Source organism: Suncus etruscus, chromosome 4 (assembly GCF_024139225.1).
Source record: "Suncus etruscus isolate mSunEtr1 chromosome 4, mSunEtr1.pri.cur, whole genome shotgun sequence".
Taxonomy (NCBI): domain Eukaryota; kingdom Metazoa; phylum Chordata; class Mammalia; order Eulipotyphla; family Soricidae; genus Suncus; species Suncus etruscus.
In genome coordinates this window covers 74,655,733-74,674,082 of record NC_064851.1, presented here as the reverse complement: position 1 = coordinate 74,674,082, position 18,350 = coordinate 74,655,733, and the positions used below count along the sequence as shown (strand labels likewise).

Genomic DNA, 18,350 nt, shown 5'->3' with positions numbered 1-18,350 from the left:
TCCAGTTCATCTGCTTTAATTATTCATATTCCACACATGAGTGACACCATCAATCTTTTACTTCCTTATCTATCATTATCATTAAATAAATAACACAGAAATCTATTTACTATGTAACCTCACTTAGTTTTGAGCTTGAATCTGTCCAATACATAAGCATCCAAGAAGTCTATTTACTAATGTTTAGGTTGCAGAAAGAGTATGGTATGCTGCTTCTATAGTGCATAACTGTTTTTTTTTTTTCACTTCTTTTTATAGGAAAAATTTCAAGATGAATTATACTGAACCCAGCCCATTGGTAGAACCAACTGCAGTAGGTTTTATACCCGAATTATTCAGTACCATACCTGTGCCTTCCAATGAAACAACTTGTGAAAACTGGAGAGAGATACATCATCTAGTTTTTCATGTAGCAAATATTTTCTTTGCAGTTGGGTTGGTTATTCCAACTACTATTCACCTTCACATGATACTTCTTAGAGGGATGTTTGCTATAGGTAAGCTTTTCTTGCAGTTTAATGCAATATTTCTGTAATGGACATCACATGAACTTTTTGAAAATGTGTAAGACTTTGTTACAAAGTTAGGAGTATTTCAAGTTTCTTGGAGCCTAGGCCTTTACTTGTTCTAGCTCTCCTGTACTTACCAGGGACCAAAAACCAAGTTTTCAAAGATTTTCTAGATATAAGAAGACCTATTAGTGTGTAACATAAATTCTGAAGTTGGCTAAAATTTTATTTCTTTACTTGCTAATAATGTAATAGAGACTATAGCTTAATATCTATAACTCTGTTTTTCTATGTGTCAGATAATGGTAAAAATAATACCAATTCCTAATATGGTGCTAAGTGCATGATGGAAGCCCTAGTTCATGCTATGGTCCCCCAACAGTGCCAAGAGTAACCCTAAGCACAGGAATATTCCCGGGCACTACCAGGTAAAGCCTCTGTCTGCACATAATTAATAAAATAATACTACCTCAGGGCTGGAGTGGTAGTGCAGCATTGGGGCGTTGCCTTGCACACAACTGACCTAGGATGGACTGTGGTTTGATCCCTCAAGCCAGGAGCAATTTCTGAGTGCAAAGCCAAGAGTAACCCCTGAGTATCACCGGGTGTGGCACCCCAAAATACAAACAAACAAACAAACAAAAACAAAACAGATAATACTACCTCCTAATGTATTTGAAGAATTAAGCAAGTATATCTTGATGGGTGGTAGCTATATTTTTATCGACATGTATATGGCTTTGCGTGCCTGGCATATAGTAAGTCTCTATAGTTTTAATTATTTTCTTAATTAATTTTTTATTTTTAATTATGAGAAAAATGATGCAAAGAGGACAGGGTAAAGTTACAGTGAAAGGACAATCGCCCATAAACAGAGTTCTCAGAAGAAATCCCCTTGCTGATGCCTAAATATTGAACTTACAGTTAAAGAAGATTAAGAAAAATAAGGCAGAACCCATGTGCAATTACTTTGTCCACAAGTCCCCAGATTGTAGTACATTATAACATTTCGTAGCAGTACACAAAGCAACCTAAAGCCATGAGATTTATGTGACTCCTTAAACATTGAAGGCATAGTATTTTTTATATTTTCATGCACATGCATATTAGTTTAAGTTAATATCAAAAGTTTAAGAGTTTTTTTTAAGGGTTAGTCAAAAGAGCACAGTAATAACAGTGTTAGAGTGGCAAATATTGTTTGCATAGGCCCACCAAAATATGGGGGACATGGAAAGGAAAAGCCTTGGTCTAAATACAAGGAGACCCTACCCCTGAAGTTTCCTGGCATAAGACCAACTCTAGGCTCCAGGCAAACTAGTTTATTCAATCCAAGTCATTGTCTTTAGTGCCAATACAGTTTTATTTTTCACGCAGTCTCTATTGTTGGCATAAGGTTTCTGTATTAAAGATCCTGGAATCTGCACATCCTACATTGAAGTCAGGCTGGTGTGGAGTATCCTCTAGTTTCACCTCACAATTAAGGGGCAATACAGAAAGCCCTGTCCAGTAAGCAGGTCATTGTTGTTGTTAAGTCTTCTCAGTATTAAGGGAAGTCTCTTTTGAGTAGGTCGATGTCAGAGCAGCGGTAGGGTCTTCCCTGGTAGAGGATTGCCTCCAGGTGATGTTATAGATAACCTTGGATGTTTCGTAGATGTCTTCCCTAGATCAGGGGTGAATGGAGAATGCCCATTCTTCTGAGGCCCTGTGCCAGGTCTTTATGTCAATGTTCAGGGTGTATGGTCCCATTGCACTACAAGATTTGTGTGTTCCCATCTCTATTAGCTAAGAACTTATTTGTATGTATAGTATTTTCCCGTTTTAGTATGCCTATGCAAACAAGAAATAAAGCCATGTGGCATTATCAGAGTATATGGGGGCGTAAGAACACGTACAACAATACCCATGACTTGGTTCAAACATAAGCATTAAACTGAGGGACTCTTTCACCAAATTCCCTATTGAAGAGTTCACAAAGAGAAGAAAAGATAAAAGGGGGGGGGGGGTAAATTGTCACTGTATAAGAAAACATTCAGCAAAAGTTATAGTCATCAAAGAAAACACATATAAAATGTTGAAAAGACATACATGTCCTTTTTATGCCTTTTGGAATAGTTGGGTAGGTGTTAACTCCAGGGCACCACTTTGGTCTGTGACTTAGGACTCTATAGTGCTTAAGTTAAAAAGGGTAAATGTGGAGTAATGATGATAGGGTGTAAGAGAGTTAAAGAGAAAAATGATCTTTTGTAGGGGTGTGTGAAAGGGCAGAGTACAAAATGGACATTCTGCATACATAAAAATATAATTCAATGATAGTGAGTACTATTAATGTATCTTGAAAATATAGACTGGTAAGAGATTACCAGTGGCTGCTTCAAGAAGCTGGGAGGCCGGAAGTTCAAAGTCCCACCCACACCCTCCCTGAAGAGCCGAGTGGGGAATGGGGGAAAGCCTAGGGTACCTTCAAGCTCCGCCAAAGGACCCACCTCGCTGGCTTGCCCAGGCATGTGGCCCGGGGAAGCCTTGGAGATCTGGAGCAAGGCAGTAGAGGGGTGCTGGGGTCACCCAAGTCCTGCACCCCAGTTTTAATTATTATTATTATTATTATTATTATTCAAATGAAATTTTTTTTACTTCCTGGGGTCAATAGAGCAACATTGAGACAAAAGCAATTACCTAGACATATTTGTCAATAAAATGTTTTTTTTTTTGGTTTCACTGACTCTGATGTAAGAGAAAAATGAATTTACATAAACTACTCAAACAATTGAATTTATTATTTTAGCCCAAGATTTTCAACAAATTGTCCTTTTGAAATTTTTTGAGAAAACATTGATTTACATAATTGTATGCTTTAGGGTTGCAAGGATAGCACACCACCCTTACTAACAAAGTACCAATATTCTGTCACCACAGCCCAGCAGACCCACTCTGCCCTTTTATGCCAACAAATTACTCTCTACAAGCTTATTTCCCTGATGATTCATTGCCTCAGGTGCATTTCTGAGCACCTGTAATGTGTCATACTGATCAGAGGCATGGTTCCCATCTTTGAGAAAGACTCTCATCTGTGGAAAATTGAAGAAAACAGATGATCCATCCTCTGTGATGAGCTAAATGCTGTGATGCAGATGTTCACTGAGAGAGGAAGAAGGGAAAAAGGTTGTGCTCTGCAGGATGGTACCCCTGAGGGGCATATTATTGTAGCTAGGCTTGCAAGGTGAAAGGGATTTCTCTGAGATTGAGTATATGATCTGCACAGGACCCAGAGGAAAGAGAAATTCAGCTTAAGGGAAAATGAAGAGTTTAATGAGCTTTAATGCTGTGGCACACATAAAAAAATTTTAGTAGAAAATGAGCTGTGGAACTTATTTTAGTTGTCACTTTTTGGCGAGATCGGGATTACTGCAGGAAGAGCAGATCAGGAATGAGAAATAAAGTCAGACCCTATTTAAAAAAAGAAAGGTCAGATGTAGATCTTAAGAAACAGTTTAGGATATAGAATGGACCAAGGAGATTATCAAGTCCTACACTTTATAAAGAATTAGTCCTGGAAAAACTAAACAATTCATCCAAAATGAAGTCAGACAAAATGTGGCCAAAGCAGGACAATTCAGGACCTCCAGCTTCCCAGTTAAACCTCTGAACTCCTTTAATTAGTAATAGTTTGAACTTCTTCAGTACTAGTTTGAATATCTTCTTTGTGAACTGTTATTTACACATGTTCATAGGACATGTATTACATAGAGCACAGAACATGTGCACAGGACACATCACACAGAACATGTCATGTATATTCATGTGTAGCACATGTTCATTACATAGAAGATATAATGCATGTGCATATAACATGCAAAGACCAGGAATATGGTCTTTATGCCTGGCATGTGTGAGGCCCTGGGTTCAATTCTCAATGCTAAAAGAAAGAATCCAGAAAAACAAAATTAAAAATAAAAATATTTTAATTATAAATCAGTTCTTTAATTGGATCACTGTGAGAGCCACAGTTACAAAGTTGTTCATGGTTGAGTTTCAGTCATACTCTTTGCAATCCCTTCAACAGTGCACATTTCCCAACACCAGTTTCCACAGTTTCCCTCCAGCCCTTCTTCTGCTGTCTCCCCTGCCTGCTTCTGTGACTAAAATAAACTAAACACTGGAGGGGGTCATACCCAGCTGTGCTCAGAGGCTACTCCTAGCATAGATGTGGGGAACCTCCAGTGGTACTTAGGAAATCAAGATCAAACCCAGAGCTGGGGATCAAACCCATGTCTCCCAAGTGCAAAATATTTCTTCCTGCCCTTTCCCTGTCATTTCTCTGGTTCAAATTTAGGATATTTTAAAAAGTAAAACAATAAGGAAAGAGAAAAAATTTTAATTTATAAATTAATAATATTTCTTTGGGGAAAATGATTTTTTAGTATCATCAAAAGCTATAAACTACTTCTGTTTCTTTTACTGTTAGGTAATGTAACAGCACCCAAACAGATCAATTATGTTTAAAGATGTTTTGCCGCTGGGCAAAAATCACCCTCTAATAATCTCATCTGTCTAGCAGTAATGAGATGACTAAATAAATGAAGCTTCATTCAATTATACTCATAAAAGACTGAAAAATCACAGCAATAAGAGTAAAGCTTTTACAGTTCTGAATCAAAAATACAGCAGATAGGGCACTCGCCTTACAAGTGGCTGACCTGGGTTCAATTCCTGGCATCCCATGTGGTCCCCCAGGCACTGGTAGGAGTGATTTCTGAGTACAGATCCAGGAGTAAGTCCTGAGCATTGCTGGGTATGGCCCCAAAACCAACTGACAAATAAGACAAGAATAGATTTTTAAATTGTATATATAGTACATCATAAAAAGCATAGTTTTGCCATCAGATTAAAGTGCATGAAGAGTGTAAGGAACTATTGATGGTGGTTTTCTTTACTAGAATGATAGGTTTTCTCCTTTAAAAAAATATTTGTGGGGATCAGAGAAATAGTAGAATGGATAAGGCATTTAACTGTCCCCAGTTTAATCCCTGACACCATATATGGTCCCCAGTCTCCTGAGCACTGTGAGGTGATCCCTAAGAACAGTTGAGTGTAACCCCCCAATACTCCCTACAATAAAACAACCCAGCATATGTATGGCTTTAGTTGGATTCCCAAGCACTGTGTCACCTCCACCCCAGCACTGCCAGTGACCCTAGTAGTCCACTAGTATCTGAGTTCAGGCACAGTCCCAGAATCCTCCATCCCCACACTCTTGGCTGAGTCCCTATATAATAAGATATCTTTTCTACATCAAAACGTGTTTTTCCTTCTTTTTAGTAATCAGGAAAAATCAAAAGGAAATTTAACATGAGGTCTGATTGAGCCGTTTCTTAATGTCTTTGGTTTATTTTATATACAAAAGATCTGTATTTGTCTCTGTGCTGAGGCTATAGTAGACATCTAACATGTTCACTTTGTTATTAAACAGGATGCACCCTTTATATCATCTGGGCAACTCTCTACCGATGTGCCTTGGATATAATGATCTGGAATTCTGTGTTCTTGGGTGTCAATATTTTGCATCTTTTATATCTTGTGTACAAGAAGAGACCGGTAATTGCTAAAAATTTATTTATATGGGAAAAATATTATAGCTGAAATCTTTTAAAAACTGCTTTCTTCAGGCTTTAGAATCTGCATATAACAACTTAATTGCCTTAAATATCATTTCCATCAAGTTTAGACATTTGTTTTATATATGCTTAAAAGCAAAACATTCAAGTATCTTGGAATTTGATCTACAAATGAGTTCTTTAATTTTTTTAACTATTGGAACATGAGAGAATATGAGCATAATATTCTCTAGTTTTAAAATGTCATTACTTCTTTTGGTCATTGGTATTCAAATGCCATTTGGAAATCACTTTGCATAGTTATAAAATTAAGTGCTCATAGGCAACTTCACTTAGTAAACTGGTTTTAAAATATCTCTTGCTTTTTAAAAATGTAATTAATTTAATAAGTTTAAGGAAATGTTTATTTAAAGATGGTTCCATTTTTGGTGAGTTATTACTAAAATAGTGATATTTAACTTTTTCTTTTTGTCTCAGTATTATCTTGTATTCCTTGGTCATACCAAGATGAAAAAGAAGTCAGTAAAATTGAAAAACAGCATGGCTCCTGAAAATTATACACTGCTACTATCCAAAGCATATAAGAATATTAAGTAAAGATATATATGTATCTATAATGCCTACCCTAGTCTGACATCCAATCCAGACTTGTTCATAGAAAATGATTAGAAAGTGAGATAATTTATAAGAAATTGGAATTTGTTTTTCTTTCTCACTTTTTTAAAAATAATACCTTTATTTAAGCACCATGAACACAAACATGTTGTAGTTGGTTTCAGTTATAAAAAATGAACACCCTTTCACCAGTGCAACATTCCCACCACCAATGGCCCCATCTCTCTCCTGCACCACCCCCTTGCCTGTATTTAAGACAGGCATACTACTTCTATTTGAAGGATACAGATAATCTGTGTGATAAACAGTCCATTGGATTAAAGGCTCACAACCAAAAAAAAAAAAAAAAAAGGTCACAACCTTAGTTTATATGCCACCCCCTTTTCATTCAGTACACAGTGGAAAATATACATTATTTGATGAAGAAACAGAAAACACCCTTCTAATTGCTCCTAAATCTACGAGTGCCCTTCCAGAGGCAGTGCAACTTTCTTTGGGACATAATATATTTCTCATGAATTGTGACTCAGTCTCCTTTGCTTTTGTCCATTTCCTTCAAGGTTTTCTATGTAATGAACTACTAAAAATTTCAGTAAATTTCTTTTTTCTTTATGGTTACACCCAGTGGCACTCAGAGGTTACTCCTGACTCTGTGCTCAGAAGTCACTCCAGGTAGGCTCAGGGGACCATATGGGATGTCGGGAATTGGAATCAGGGTCTGCCTTGTGTTGGCAGCATGCAAGGCAAATGCTCCACCACTGTGCTATTGCTCTGCCCCAAATTTCAGTAACTTTCTAAACATTTTTTTCTCTTTTGCCTTCCTTGTATGTGGACTCTACAGCTGTATGTCAGCTGAGATTCTAGTCCTTAAGGGTCACTGCTGACACTTCAGCTTCTTTGTGTACTGGCATTCCCATAGTAGAGAGAATGGGGCAAGAGAAAGTAGACAAATTTGGTGTTTCATAAAACTTCTGCTCAGAAAGGACATCAGTCCTTTCTCCTCACATTTTTACTGACCTAAGCAAGTGATTTGGCCAAACCTGATACATAAGATGGGACAGTGTGCTATCCTCCCACAGATAGTAATGGTTAGGGTTAGGTAAGGGTTGGGAAAAATAGTCTTCACATTTACCATTATATTTCTATTTATTTATTTATTTTGTCCCCCAGTTCACAGTACAGACCAGGCAAAGGGCCTGTGTTGAGGTGTATATGAGGGTGCATTTACTGTATTTCCTTTTTCTATACAGTCAGTGTAAAGAACACAGCCTGTGGTAAAAATTGGGAGGTCTTATTTTTTCTTTCTTTTTTTTTTTTGATTTTTTTAAATATATATATAAATCCTTCACCAGTGCAACATTCCCATTGTATTTTTTGTTTCTCTCAATACAGAAACCCTACTCTATATAATAATTGGTAAAAAAAAAAATGGTGGGTAGATACTTTTAAAGAGAATTGTGAGTATTTCATCAAGGTTGGGAGTTCAGCTGAGAAAGACTGAGCAAATTATGAATAGGAATCAACAGTTATTTTAGTTCATATATTCTTTACTATGCTAGTATATACACTGGAAGTAGGACACAATGTGAAGAAATTATTATAAATACTTAATACTTGGGCTCTTTGATTGAAGTATAGTATATTATAGTATATAGTATATTAGAGTAGAGTAATCATGAAGATTACTTTATCTGAACCAGAACTTGTAGGAACCCCACATTCTGAACATAAGGCTCAGAAGTTGATGGAATCAGAGTGCCAAATATGTGAATCACCTTGTATCACTGCTTTTGTTTCTTCTTAAACTATCAGCCTACTTTTTTGAAAAATATAAATGCTGCTTCTTCATTGAAATTAAACAGTAGAAAAAGTAAAAGTCTTGTAAATTCTATACCTGAGCAACTTTGAGAATTTGGATCTAGAAATTTCAAAAGGAGCTGCCATCAGTTTTAATGGGATAGAAGATCTCATTTAAACCAAAATTCATTCACACACAGTACAGTTTTCCAGCCATCCACTGTAGCTTCCAGAGACTCAGGGTAGGCCAGAGATGGGGCCCAGTCTGGACTTTGGAGAGTCTGACAAGAGACATTTGATTCATTTTGATTCATTATTTATTTTGCTAATATTAGTCTATCAATTGTCCATTCTGTGCAGTTTATTTTATCTTCAGACAAATGGCACCCTTTTGCACTCTTCCTTACCTTGGAAAGAAATAATAGCTGAGATTGTTTTCTTAGTGCATTATGTAAGAACTTCCTGGCGATGCAAATGCTTAACATGTGTATTCTCATAAATTTGTTTCATTCTGATTCCTATTTTAAATGTTATTTTATTGCTATAATAATATTTAAAAGGGGGAATGGAGAAATATTACAGCAAGTAAGGCACTTATGCTGCATATGACCAACCCAGGTTCCATTCCTTCTACCATATATGGTTCTGTGTGTACTGCCAGAGCAATCCCTGAGCACAAACCCAGGAGTACTCCCTGAACATTGCCAAGTGTTGCCTAAAAACAGAACCAAAAATTATCTAAAAATAGTGTAAATTATTTCTGCAAAACAAAAGTGTTCTAAAAATGAAAAGTTGGTATTATTTATTATAGAAAAATTTTAAATTAGGAGTGCAAATGTTATGAAAAAATTCAAAACTTCATAGTTGTTTCACAGAAGAGACATAATCAATGATGTAAATCCTTATATTCTCAGAGTTCAATTCTTATTGCAGTGTTGCATGTAAACTTCTATCACTTACTCTTTGAGCAAGAATATCAAATACAGAAGGAGAATTGTATATATATCCCAGCCTTGCTTATTCTCACTGTGATATTTAGAGAATAAAAACCAATATTTTGGTGCCACTGCATTTTGGTGCAGCTTCTAGTCATTGCTGCATTTCAGGTAAAGATCGAAAAGGAACTCGGTGGCATCTACCGGCGATTGTTTGAACCACTCCGTGTACCTCCAGATTTGTTCAGAAGATTAACTGGGCAGTTTTGCATGATACAAACCTTGAAGAAAGGTCAGACTTATGCTGTAGAGGATCAAACTTCAGTTGATGAACGTCTGAGTATTCTCTTGAAAGGAAAGTAAGTGCTTTCTGAAAATTGAAATTCCCTATTTGTCTTGAATCTTCTCATAGACTCTGGGTAGAAACTAGATTAAAGAGAATGTTGACTAATGCAGAAAGTGGTCACAGAGTGATAGTAAATTTTAATTTGTCAGCTGCTGCTTTTTGAAATGCTATTGAACAGCATATTTATATATGATTATATAATTATATATATATGTTATATATAATTTATATAGACTTTTCGGCTTTGAATCTTTTTATTGTTGGGATTTTCTGTTGCAAATATTGTTTGCCCTCCTTTGCTCTTTTATTTAAGGTTAATGAGCAAAAATAGAAATAGAATTAAAATAGACATAACAATTATGTCTGTTTTAGAGGTAATTTGCTTTTTCAAATATCACAAAATACAACTAACAGGAGTTAAGTATCTGGTAGAGGATATATTGCTCTGGCATTATCATTCATATTCTTCTTTTCCCTCTCAAAAATGCTCCAGCTGAGTGATAAATTATATGGTAGATATACATAATCATTGGAAAGCAAATGTGTGATTCAGTTCTTGAATCTGACTCTACTGTTCCTATTGAAGTTTATTGGGACATAAATATTTATGCTTTAAGGTAGTGATTTAATTATGTCATTTTTCTGTAGAACCCTAAAAACTTTAATAAAAATACAAAACCATAAAATTAAGGAGATTTTAAGAATAATGTATTATTTCTGAAATGCTATGAATAACAGTAACATTAATTCTTTTTCTCTCAGAATGAAGGTCTCCTATAGAGGACATTTTCTGCATAACATTTACCCCTGTGCCTTTATAGATTCTCCTGAATTTAGGGCAACTCAGATGCACAAAGATGAAAAATTCCAGGTATGTTTTAGCATTCATTTTTTATTATTATTTGTTTTATAATTTCTTTATTTAAACATTGGTAACAAAAATGTTCATAATTGAGTTTCAGTCATCAAATGTATACTCGTCTTTACCAGTGTAACTACTTTCCCACCACCAATGTTCCCCATTCCTCTCCTTTACCAACTGCTGCCTGTCTTTGGGATAGGCATTCTATTTTTCTCTCTCTCACTATCATTATCATGATAGTTGTCAGTAGTTATTTGCAATTATTTCTCTAACTGTGTCCATCACTTTTTGTGGTAAGGCCCATATTATGGTCTGTCCTTTAGGTCCTCATCTCTATTATCTCTTGGTATTATTACCATACTGTCTTTTATTTTTCTTATATCCTACAGATGAGTGAGACTATTGTGTGTCTATCTCTCTCTTTCTCTTTCTCATTTCACTTAGCATAATAGTCTCCATGTTCATCCATGTATAGACAACTTTCATGACTTCATTTTTCCTAACAGCTGGCATAGTATTCCATTGTGTGGACCACAGTTTCTTTAGCCACTCATCTGTTGTCAGGCACCTTAGTTGTTTCCAGATTTTGGAATTGTAAATAACACTGCAATGAACATAGGATTGCAGAGAGCATTTTCTATAATGTGTTTTTGTGTTCCTAGGTATATCTCTAAGAATGATATTGCTGGATCATATGGGAGTTCAATTTTCAGTTTTTTGAGCAATATCCATATTGTTTTCTAGAAAGCCTGAACTAGACAGCATTCCCCTAGCAGTGAATCATAGTTCCTTTTCCCTGCATCCATGCCAGCACTGGTTGTTTCTGTACTTTGTAATGAATGCCAGTCTCTATGAAGTGAGATGATACATAATTGTTGTTTTGATTTGCATCTCCTTAATGATTAGTGATGTGGAGCATTTTTTCATGTGCCTTTTGGCCTTTTGGCCATTCTTAGTGGAAATGTTTATTCATTTATTCACTCTATTTTTTGATGGGGTTAGATGTTTTGTCCTTGTTAAGTTTTGACAGTACCTTGTATATATTAGATATTAGCCCCTGATGGGTAAATAGTTTCTCCCATTCTGTGGGTGACCTTTGTATTCTAGCCACTGTTTTTTTTGAAGTACAAAAGTATATCAATTTAATGTCCTATTTGTTTATTTCTGCTTCCACTTGTTTGGAGAGTGGTGTTTCTTCCTTGAAGATGCCTTTACTCTCAATGTCATGGAGTGTTTTGCCTACATTTTCTTCTACATTACTTATAATTTCAAGCCTAATATCAAAGTCTTTAATCCATTTTGATTTGACCTTTGTGTATGGTGTTAGATAAAGGTCTGAGTTATCTTTTTTTTTCACTTGGCTGACCAGTTCTCCCAACACTAGTTTTTTTCATTTTTTTATTTTTAATTATGAGAACAAAGATGCAAAGAAAGAGGACAAGGTAAAGTTACAGTGGAAGGACAATCACCCATAAACAGAATTCTCAGTAATCCCATTGCTAATATCTTAACTTTGAACTTTCAGCCAAAGAACATTAAGAAAAATAAAACAGAACCCATGTACAACTACTTTGTCCCTCAAGTTCCCAGATTGTAATACATAATATTTCTTAGCAGCACACAAAGCAATCTAAAGCCATAACACTTATGTAACTCCTTATATATTGAAGGCAAAGTACTTTTTTACATTTCCATGCACATGCATATTAGTTTAAGTTAATCTCAAAAGTTTAAGTGGGTTGTTTTTCTTAAGGATTAGAGTCAAAGGAGCACAGTAAAAACGGTGTTAGAGTGGAATTATTGTTTGCATAGGCTCACCAAAATATGAGGGACATGGAAAGGAAAAGCCTTGGCCTAAATACAAGGAGACCCTACCCCTGAAGTTTCCTGGCATAAGACCAAATCTAGGCTCCAGGCAAACTAGTTTGTCTAATCCAGGCCATTGTCTGTAGTGCCAATACACTTCTATTTTTCACACAGTCTCTGTTGTTGGTATCATGTTTCTGTATTAAAGATCCTGGAATCTGCATATCCTACATTGCAGTCAGGATGGTGCAGAGCGTTCTCTCATTTCACCTCACAATTAAAGGGCAATGCAGAGAACCCTGTCCTGAAAGCAGGTCGTTGTTGTTGTCAAGTCTTCTTAGTGTTAAGGGAAGTCTTTTTTTTTTTTTTTCAAGGGAAGTGTCTTTTGAGCAGGTCGTTGTCAGAGCAGTGGTAGGGTCTTCCCTGATAGAGGATTGCTTCCCGTTGTTGTTATAAAAAACCTTGGATGTTTCGTAGATAGCTTCCCTGGTTCAGGGGTGAATGGAGGATGCCCATTCTTCTGAGGCCTGTGCCAGGTCATTAAATCAATATTCAGGATGTGAGGTCCCATTGCACTACAAGATTTGTGTGTTCCTATATCTATTAGATAAGAACTTATTTGTATGTATAGTATTTTCCCACTTTAATGTGCCTATGCAAACTAGGAACAATGCCACGTGGCGTTATCGGAGCATATGGGGGCCATAAAAACAAGTCCAACAATCCCCATGACATGGTTCAATCATAAGCATTAAACTGAGGGACTCTTCCACCAAAATTCCTTATTGAACAGCTCACAAAGAGAAGACAAGATAAAAAGTGGGTAGAATCATCCCGGTAAAAGAATATTTAGAAAGAGTTATAGCTGTTAAAGAAAATACACATAAAATATTCAAAAGACATATGTGTCCATTTTATGTCTTTTGAAATTGTTGGGGGTTGTTAAGTCCAATACACGACTTTGGTCTGTGATTAGGACTGTGTAGTACTGAAGTTAAAAAGGGTAAATGTGCAGTACTGATGGTTGGGGGTGAGAGAGTTAAGGAGTAATAATGAGCTTTGTAGGGGTGTGTGAAAGGGCAGAATCTGTTGGGGCAGGAGGTCGGTCTTGGTGCCTAACAAGTTAAAGAACTGGGGGTAAAGAGGGTTAATTAAGGGGAACATAACAAATCCGGATTGGGAGATGAGGGAGTAGAAGGGGCTCTGGTGTGAGGGAGGGGAAATATATCAGAGGGGCTATATACATTGTATAGATGAATTGTTTATGGATTAGGCTTGGCAGTCAGAGAGGATCACTGTATAGGAAGTTACGTCTACATATACACTGATTTTAGAGACCTATTTGAATATTATCCTCCAAATCTAGGGAATTCCATTTTTTTTCCCCTAGAAACAGTCGAGAATTAGGAATATTTTGGGGTATTGTTAAAAAGTATATATGTCGTGCAGGCTCGTAAGAAAAGAACTCCTAAATGGGGTCCAGTATGCATAGGGGAGGAATTTCCCTCCCCCACCCTCCCCCCCAGGGCACGATTTACCAGGCATGGCCCTGAAGACTAGTCTGGCATAGGGGGATCTCAGTCCCCTGGACTAAGTGGTCAGCCCAGGGGGCCTATGGGTAGCTGTCCTGCCCAGAGCCCCCAACATACCAGCTGAAGAGAAACAGAAGAACTGGCATGTGGAGTCTTCTGGGTGCAGCCCCTGCCTCTGTAGTTTGCAACACTACTTTTTGAATTGGCTCTCCTTGCACCATTTTGCATTTCTTGTCCCTTTATCAAAGATTAACTAATTGTATGTATGGGAGTCATTCTCTGAATACTCACATCTATTCCATTGATCCGAGCCTTTTTTTTTCAGTATTGTGCTGTTTTAATGACTATTGCTTTATAGTACAATTTATAGTTGATGAAAGTGATGCCTCCCATCTTTTTCCTGATGGTTGCTTTAACTACTTAAGGGTGTTTATTGTTCCAAATGAATTTCAGGAGTGTTTGATATACTTCGTTGAAGAATGCCATAGGCATCCTTAGAGGGAATGTATTATATCTGTACAATGCATTGAGAAATATTGCTATTTTAATGATGTTAATCCTCTCTATCCATTTTTGTTTGTTTTTTGTTTTGGGGCCACATGCTCAGTGCTTACTCCTGGCTCTGGGGTCAGAAATTGCTTCTGGCTTGGGGGACCAGGGGATCGAACCATGGTCCGTCCTAGGTCATCCACATGCAAGGCAAACGCCCTACCACTGTGCCATCACTCCAGCCCCTAATCCTCCCAATCCTTAAAAAGGGAATATATCTTCATTTCATTGTGTCCTCCTATAGTTCTTGAAGCAATGATTTGTAGTTTTCCTTGTATATATAGGTCCTTCACCTCTTTAGTTAAGGTACTTCAAGGTATTTGAATTTGTTTTACTATTGTGTATGGGATTGTTTTTTAGTGTCTATTTCTTTCTATAATCATTTGTGTATAAGAAGGCCACTGATTTTTGCATGTTAATTTTATAGCCTACAACTTTTCTATACAGATCTATTGTTTCTAGATGTTTTTTGGTAACTCTTTAGGATTTTCTAAATATAGTGTCATGTCATCTGCAAACAGTGAGAACTTGACTTCTTCCTTTCCTAACGATGCCCTTGATATTTTTTTCTTGCCTAATTGCTATGGCAAGTACTGCCAGTACTATGTTGAATAGGAGTGGCAAGAGGATTCAGCCTTGTCTTATGCCAGGCTTTAGAGGAAAGGCTTTCAGTTTTTCTTCATTGAGCATAATGTTTTCCATGGTTAGCATGCATTTTAAAAATATTTTCAACTGATTGAGATTCTGTGATTTAAAATACTATATTGGTGGATTACATGTACATTTTCCCCTCTGACTGGCTTTACTCAGCAACATATCCTCTAATTCTGTTCATATTGTGACAAACTTAGTATACATGGTTTTCGAGATTGGAACTAGTTTTATTTTTGTATTCAGATTATGAATATTGTTAATAGAATGCCAGAACTATAGCTCAACAGGTTGAGTACAAAATCATGCTTTATGTTTAGGATCCCTGATCTCTGACATCATTTAGTTCCTTGAGATACATTAAGAATGGCCTCCATGCACAAAACCAGGAATAGTTTCAGAACACATAATTTGAATATGGGATACGCACACAATTCTTTTATATATATGTATATGTATATGTATATGTATATGTATATGTATATGTATATGTATATATATTGGTTTTTGGGTCACACTCGGCAGCACTCAGGAGTTACTCCTGACTCTACACTCAGAAATTGCTACTGGCAGTCTTGGGGAACTATATGGGATGCCGGAATTAGAACCACCGTCCTTGTGCATGCAAGGCAAACGCCCTATCTCCATGCTATCTCTCTGACCCCAATTCTTTTTATATTTATTATTTTATTTTATTTATAGTTTGATGTATTTTATTTATTTATTTTTTGTTTTGGGTCCACACCCTGTGATGCTCAGGGGTTACTCCTGGCTCTGTGCTCAGAAATTGCTCCTGGCTTAGGGGACTGTATGGGGTGCTGGGGGATCAAACCACAGTCCGTCCTAGGTCAGCCACATGCAAGGCAAACACCTTACCACTGTGCCACTGCTCCAGCCCCTAGTTTAATGTATTTTAATAGAAAACTTACTGGAAGAGAGTAAACATTAAAACATCTTTTCATCTTTTTAAACATGTTCTGTTAGGGGCCAGAGAGTTAGCACAGCAGTATGCCTTGCATACGACCAACCCAAAACAGATGTGGTTCGATTCCTGGCATCTTATATGGTTCCCTGAGCCCCCCAGGAGCGAAATCTGAGTGTAGAGCAAGGAGTAACCCCTGAGCTCTGCCAGGTGTGGCCCAAAAACAAACAAAAATAAAACAACAACAAAAAAGCTCTTTCTGCAAATGCCCATTCCTATTTATTGCCTCCATTATTTATAAGAAACTACCCAAGAAAAAAATTTTAGTCTGAAAGTCTCTTAATATAAACTGTAATAAGGAACTAATCTGAGAATAGGTTTGTGTATATAAGTACAATAACTAGGTAGTTGTGGACTTGAAGGGGATGGGATAGGGATATTACACATTAGGAAAGGAATCTTAGTGTTTTTTGATGATAAAATCTTTTTTCCCTTCTCTTTCATGTCTCAGTTTGAAAGACTAAACTATTTGGTTTGATCCTGGAGATAAAAAGGAGAAATCACAGCAGTACTGTTCATATTAGCTTATTGCAGTGACTTTAGCAAACCCTTGCTTCTACCCCAGAGCCTGTTAGCATACACATGGTCAGGTTATCTGTTTTCTAAAGTCTGTGAAGTTCAGTCATTGGGTGCAATATTGTTCCCAGCCCACTGAGCTTAAAATGCAGAAGGAGAAATCTAATGCTATGTCCAGACCCCTCTACTTTATACTTTCCCTTTAAGTCTGTGAGGTGCCCTATGAGATTGATGTTCTTTTGAGCTCATCACCACCACCGTTTCAGTCATACAGATCACTTCCTGCCTCTCTACTTTCTGCCTGATTTTACAATCTGTTCTTCCAAAATCCAACATGTCTCCATTCCATCCATCACTCCATGTTTTATTGGTATAACATTCATTTGTAAAAGTACAAATGTTTCTATGCACATAGGAACACTTTATTAACACCCTACACTGATGTGCCAATGTCCTTCCTTTCTGTAGCCTTTCTGCCCCTCTCCCATCCTCTTGGTAACTTCAGGTCTATGTCAGTCTCAGGGTTAACCCTTTTGTTTGTTAGTTTGTTTTCTCAGTGCTGGAGATTGAGCCCAGGTCTCATTTTATGCAAGTATACATTTTACTTCTGAGCCATATTCTCAGGCCCTAAATTGGGATTAATTTTTATTGTGCTAGTGTTTGCACCCTTGCTTTGTTTCTTTCTACACTATGTATGAGTGAGAACATCTGGTATTTGTCTTTGCTTAATACAATTTGGTTTCATTCAAGATGTAAAAAAAATACAAGATTTCATTTTTTATATCTGAATAGTATTTCATTGTGTATATGTACTACATCTTCTTTACCTACTCATTAGTGTTGGGCTTTTAAATTGTTTCCAAATCTTCATTAATGTAAATAATGCTATAGTTGACATAGGTGTGCAAAACAATTTTATTTGGTTTTTGGGTCACATCCAGTAATGTTCAGGGGTTACTTCTGGATCTACACTCGGGAATCATTCCTGATGGGCTCAGGAGACCATATGGGATGCTGGAGATTGAACCCAGGTCAGCTAGGCAAATGTCCTACACACTGTACTCTCACTCTGGCCTGTGAAAAAATATAAAACAGAAATGCCAATTCATATTAAAATTTAAAATTTTTTTGAAAAGTTTCTATATTGTTTTCCATAGAGTCTACATTCCACCCAACAGTTATTGTTCAGTGCATCCCACTATAAATATTGTTTCTGGACTTCTTTACTAGGTCCTTCTCATTGGGATGAGGTTGCATTCTCATCTTAATCCACATTTCTACAATAATCAGTGATGTTGAGCAATTTTTTAAATGTGCTTGTTGGTTATCTGTATATCTTTGGAGAAGTGTCTATCCAACTTTTGTTTGTTTGTTTTTTGGGCCACACACTGGACATTCAGGGGATACTCCTGGTTATGTGCTCAGAACTCGCTCCTGGCTTGGGGACCATATGGGATACCAGGGAATCAAACCATAATCTGTCCTAAGGTATCGTGAGCAAGGCAGATGCCCTACCGCTTGCACCACCGCTCCGGCCCCCAACTTTTCCCAGTTTTTTGTTTGTTTTTTTCCCATTTTTGATGCTGTTATTTGCTTTCCTGTTGTTTGCTTTTTTTTTGTTTTATTTTTGGCCACACC

General features: G+C 36.8%; 1 protein-coding gene and 1 non-coding gene across 2 annotated transcripts in view; one reads left to right on the top strand and one right to left on the bottom strand.

The window, feature by feature from the left end:
* Positions 1 to 264: 264 nt before the first annotated feature.
* BVES (blood vessel epicardial substance) overlaps positions 265 to 18,350 on the top strand; it is a 47,140-nt gene continuing 29,054 nt past the window's right edge. Inside the window, exons 1-4 of the mRNA XM_049771236.1 lie at positions 265 to 497; positions 5,977 to 6,101; positions 9,640 to 9,827; positions 10,577 to 10,685. Coding sequence (XP_049627193.1) covers positions 272 to 497; positions 5,977 to 6,101; positions 9,640 to 9,827; positions 10,577 to 10,685 — 648 coding nt within the window. The 5' untranslated portion in view covers positions 265 to 271. The remainder of the gene's footprint in view (positions 498 to 5,976; positions 6,102 to 9,639; positions 9,828 to 10,576; positions 10,686 to 18,350) is intronic.
* Positions 7,894 to 8,027, bottom strand: LOC126007955 (small nucleolar RNA SNORA51). Its single transcript, XR_007495420.1, has one exon. It is a non-coding gene; the product is annotated as a small nucleolar RNA SNORA51 (small nucleolar RNA).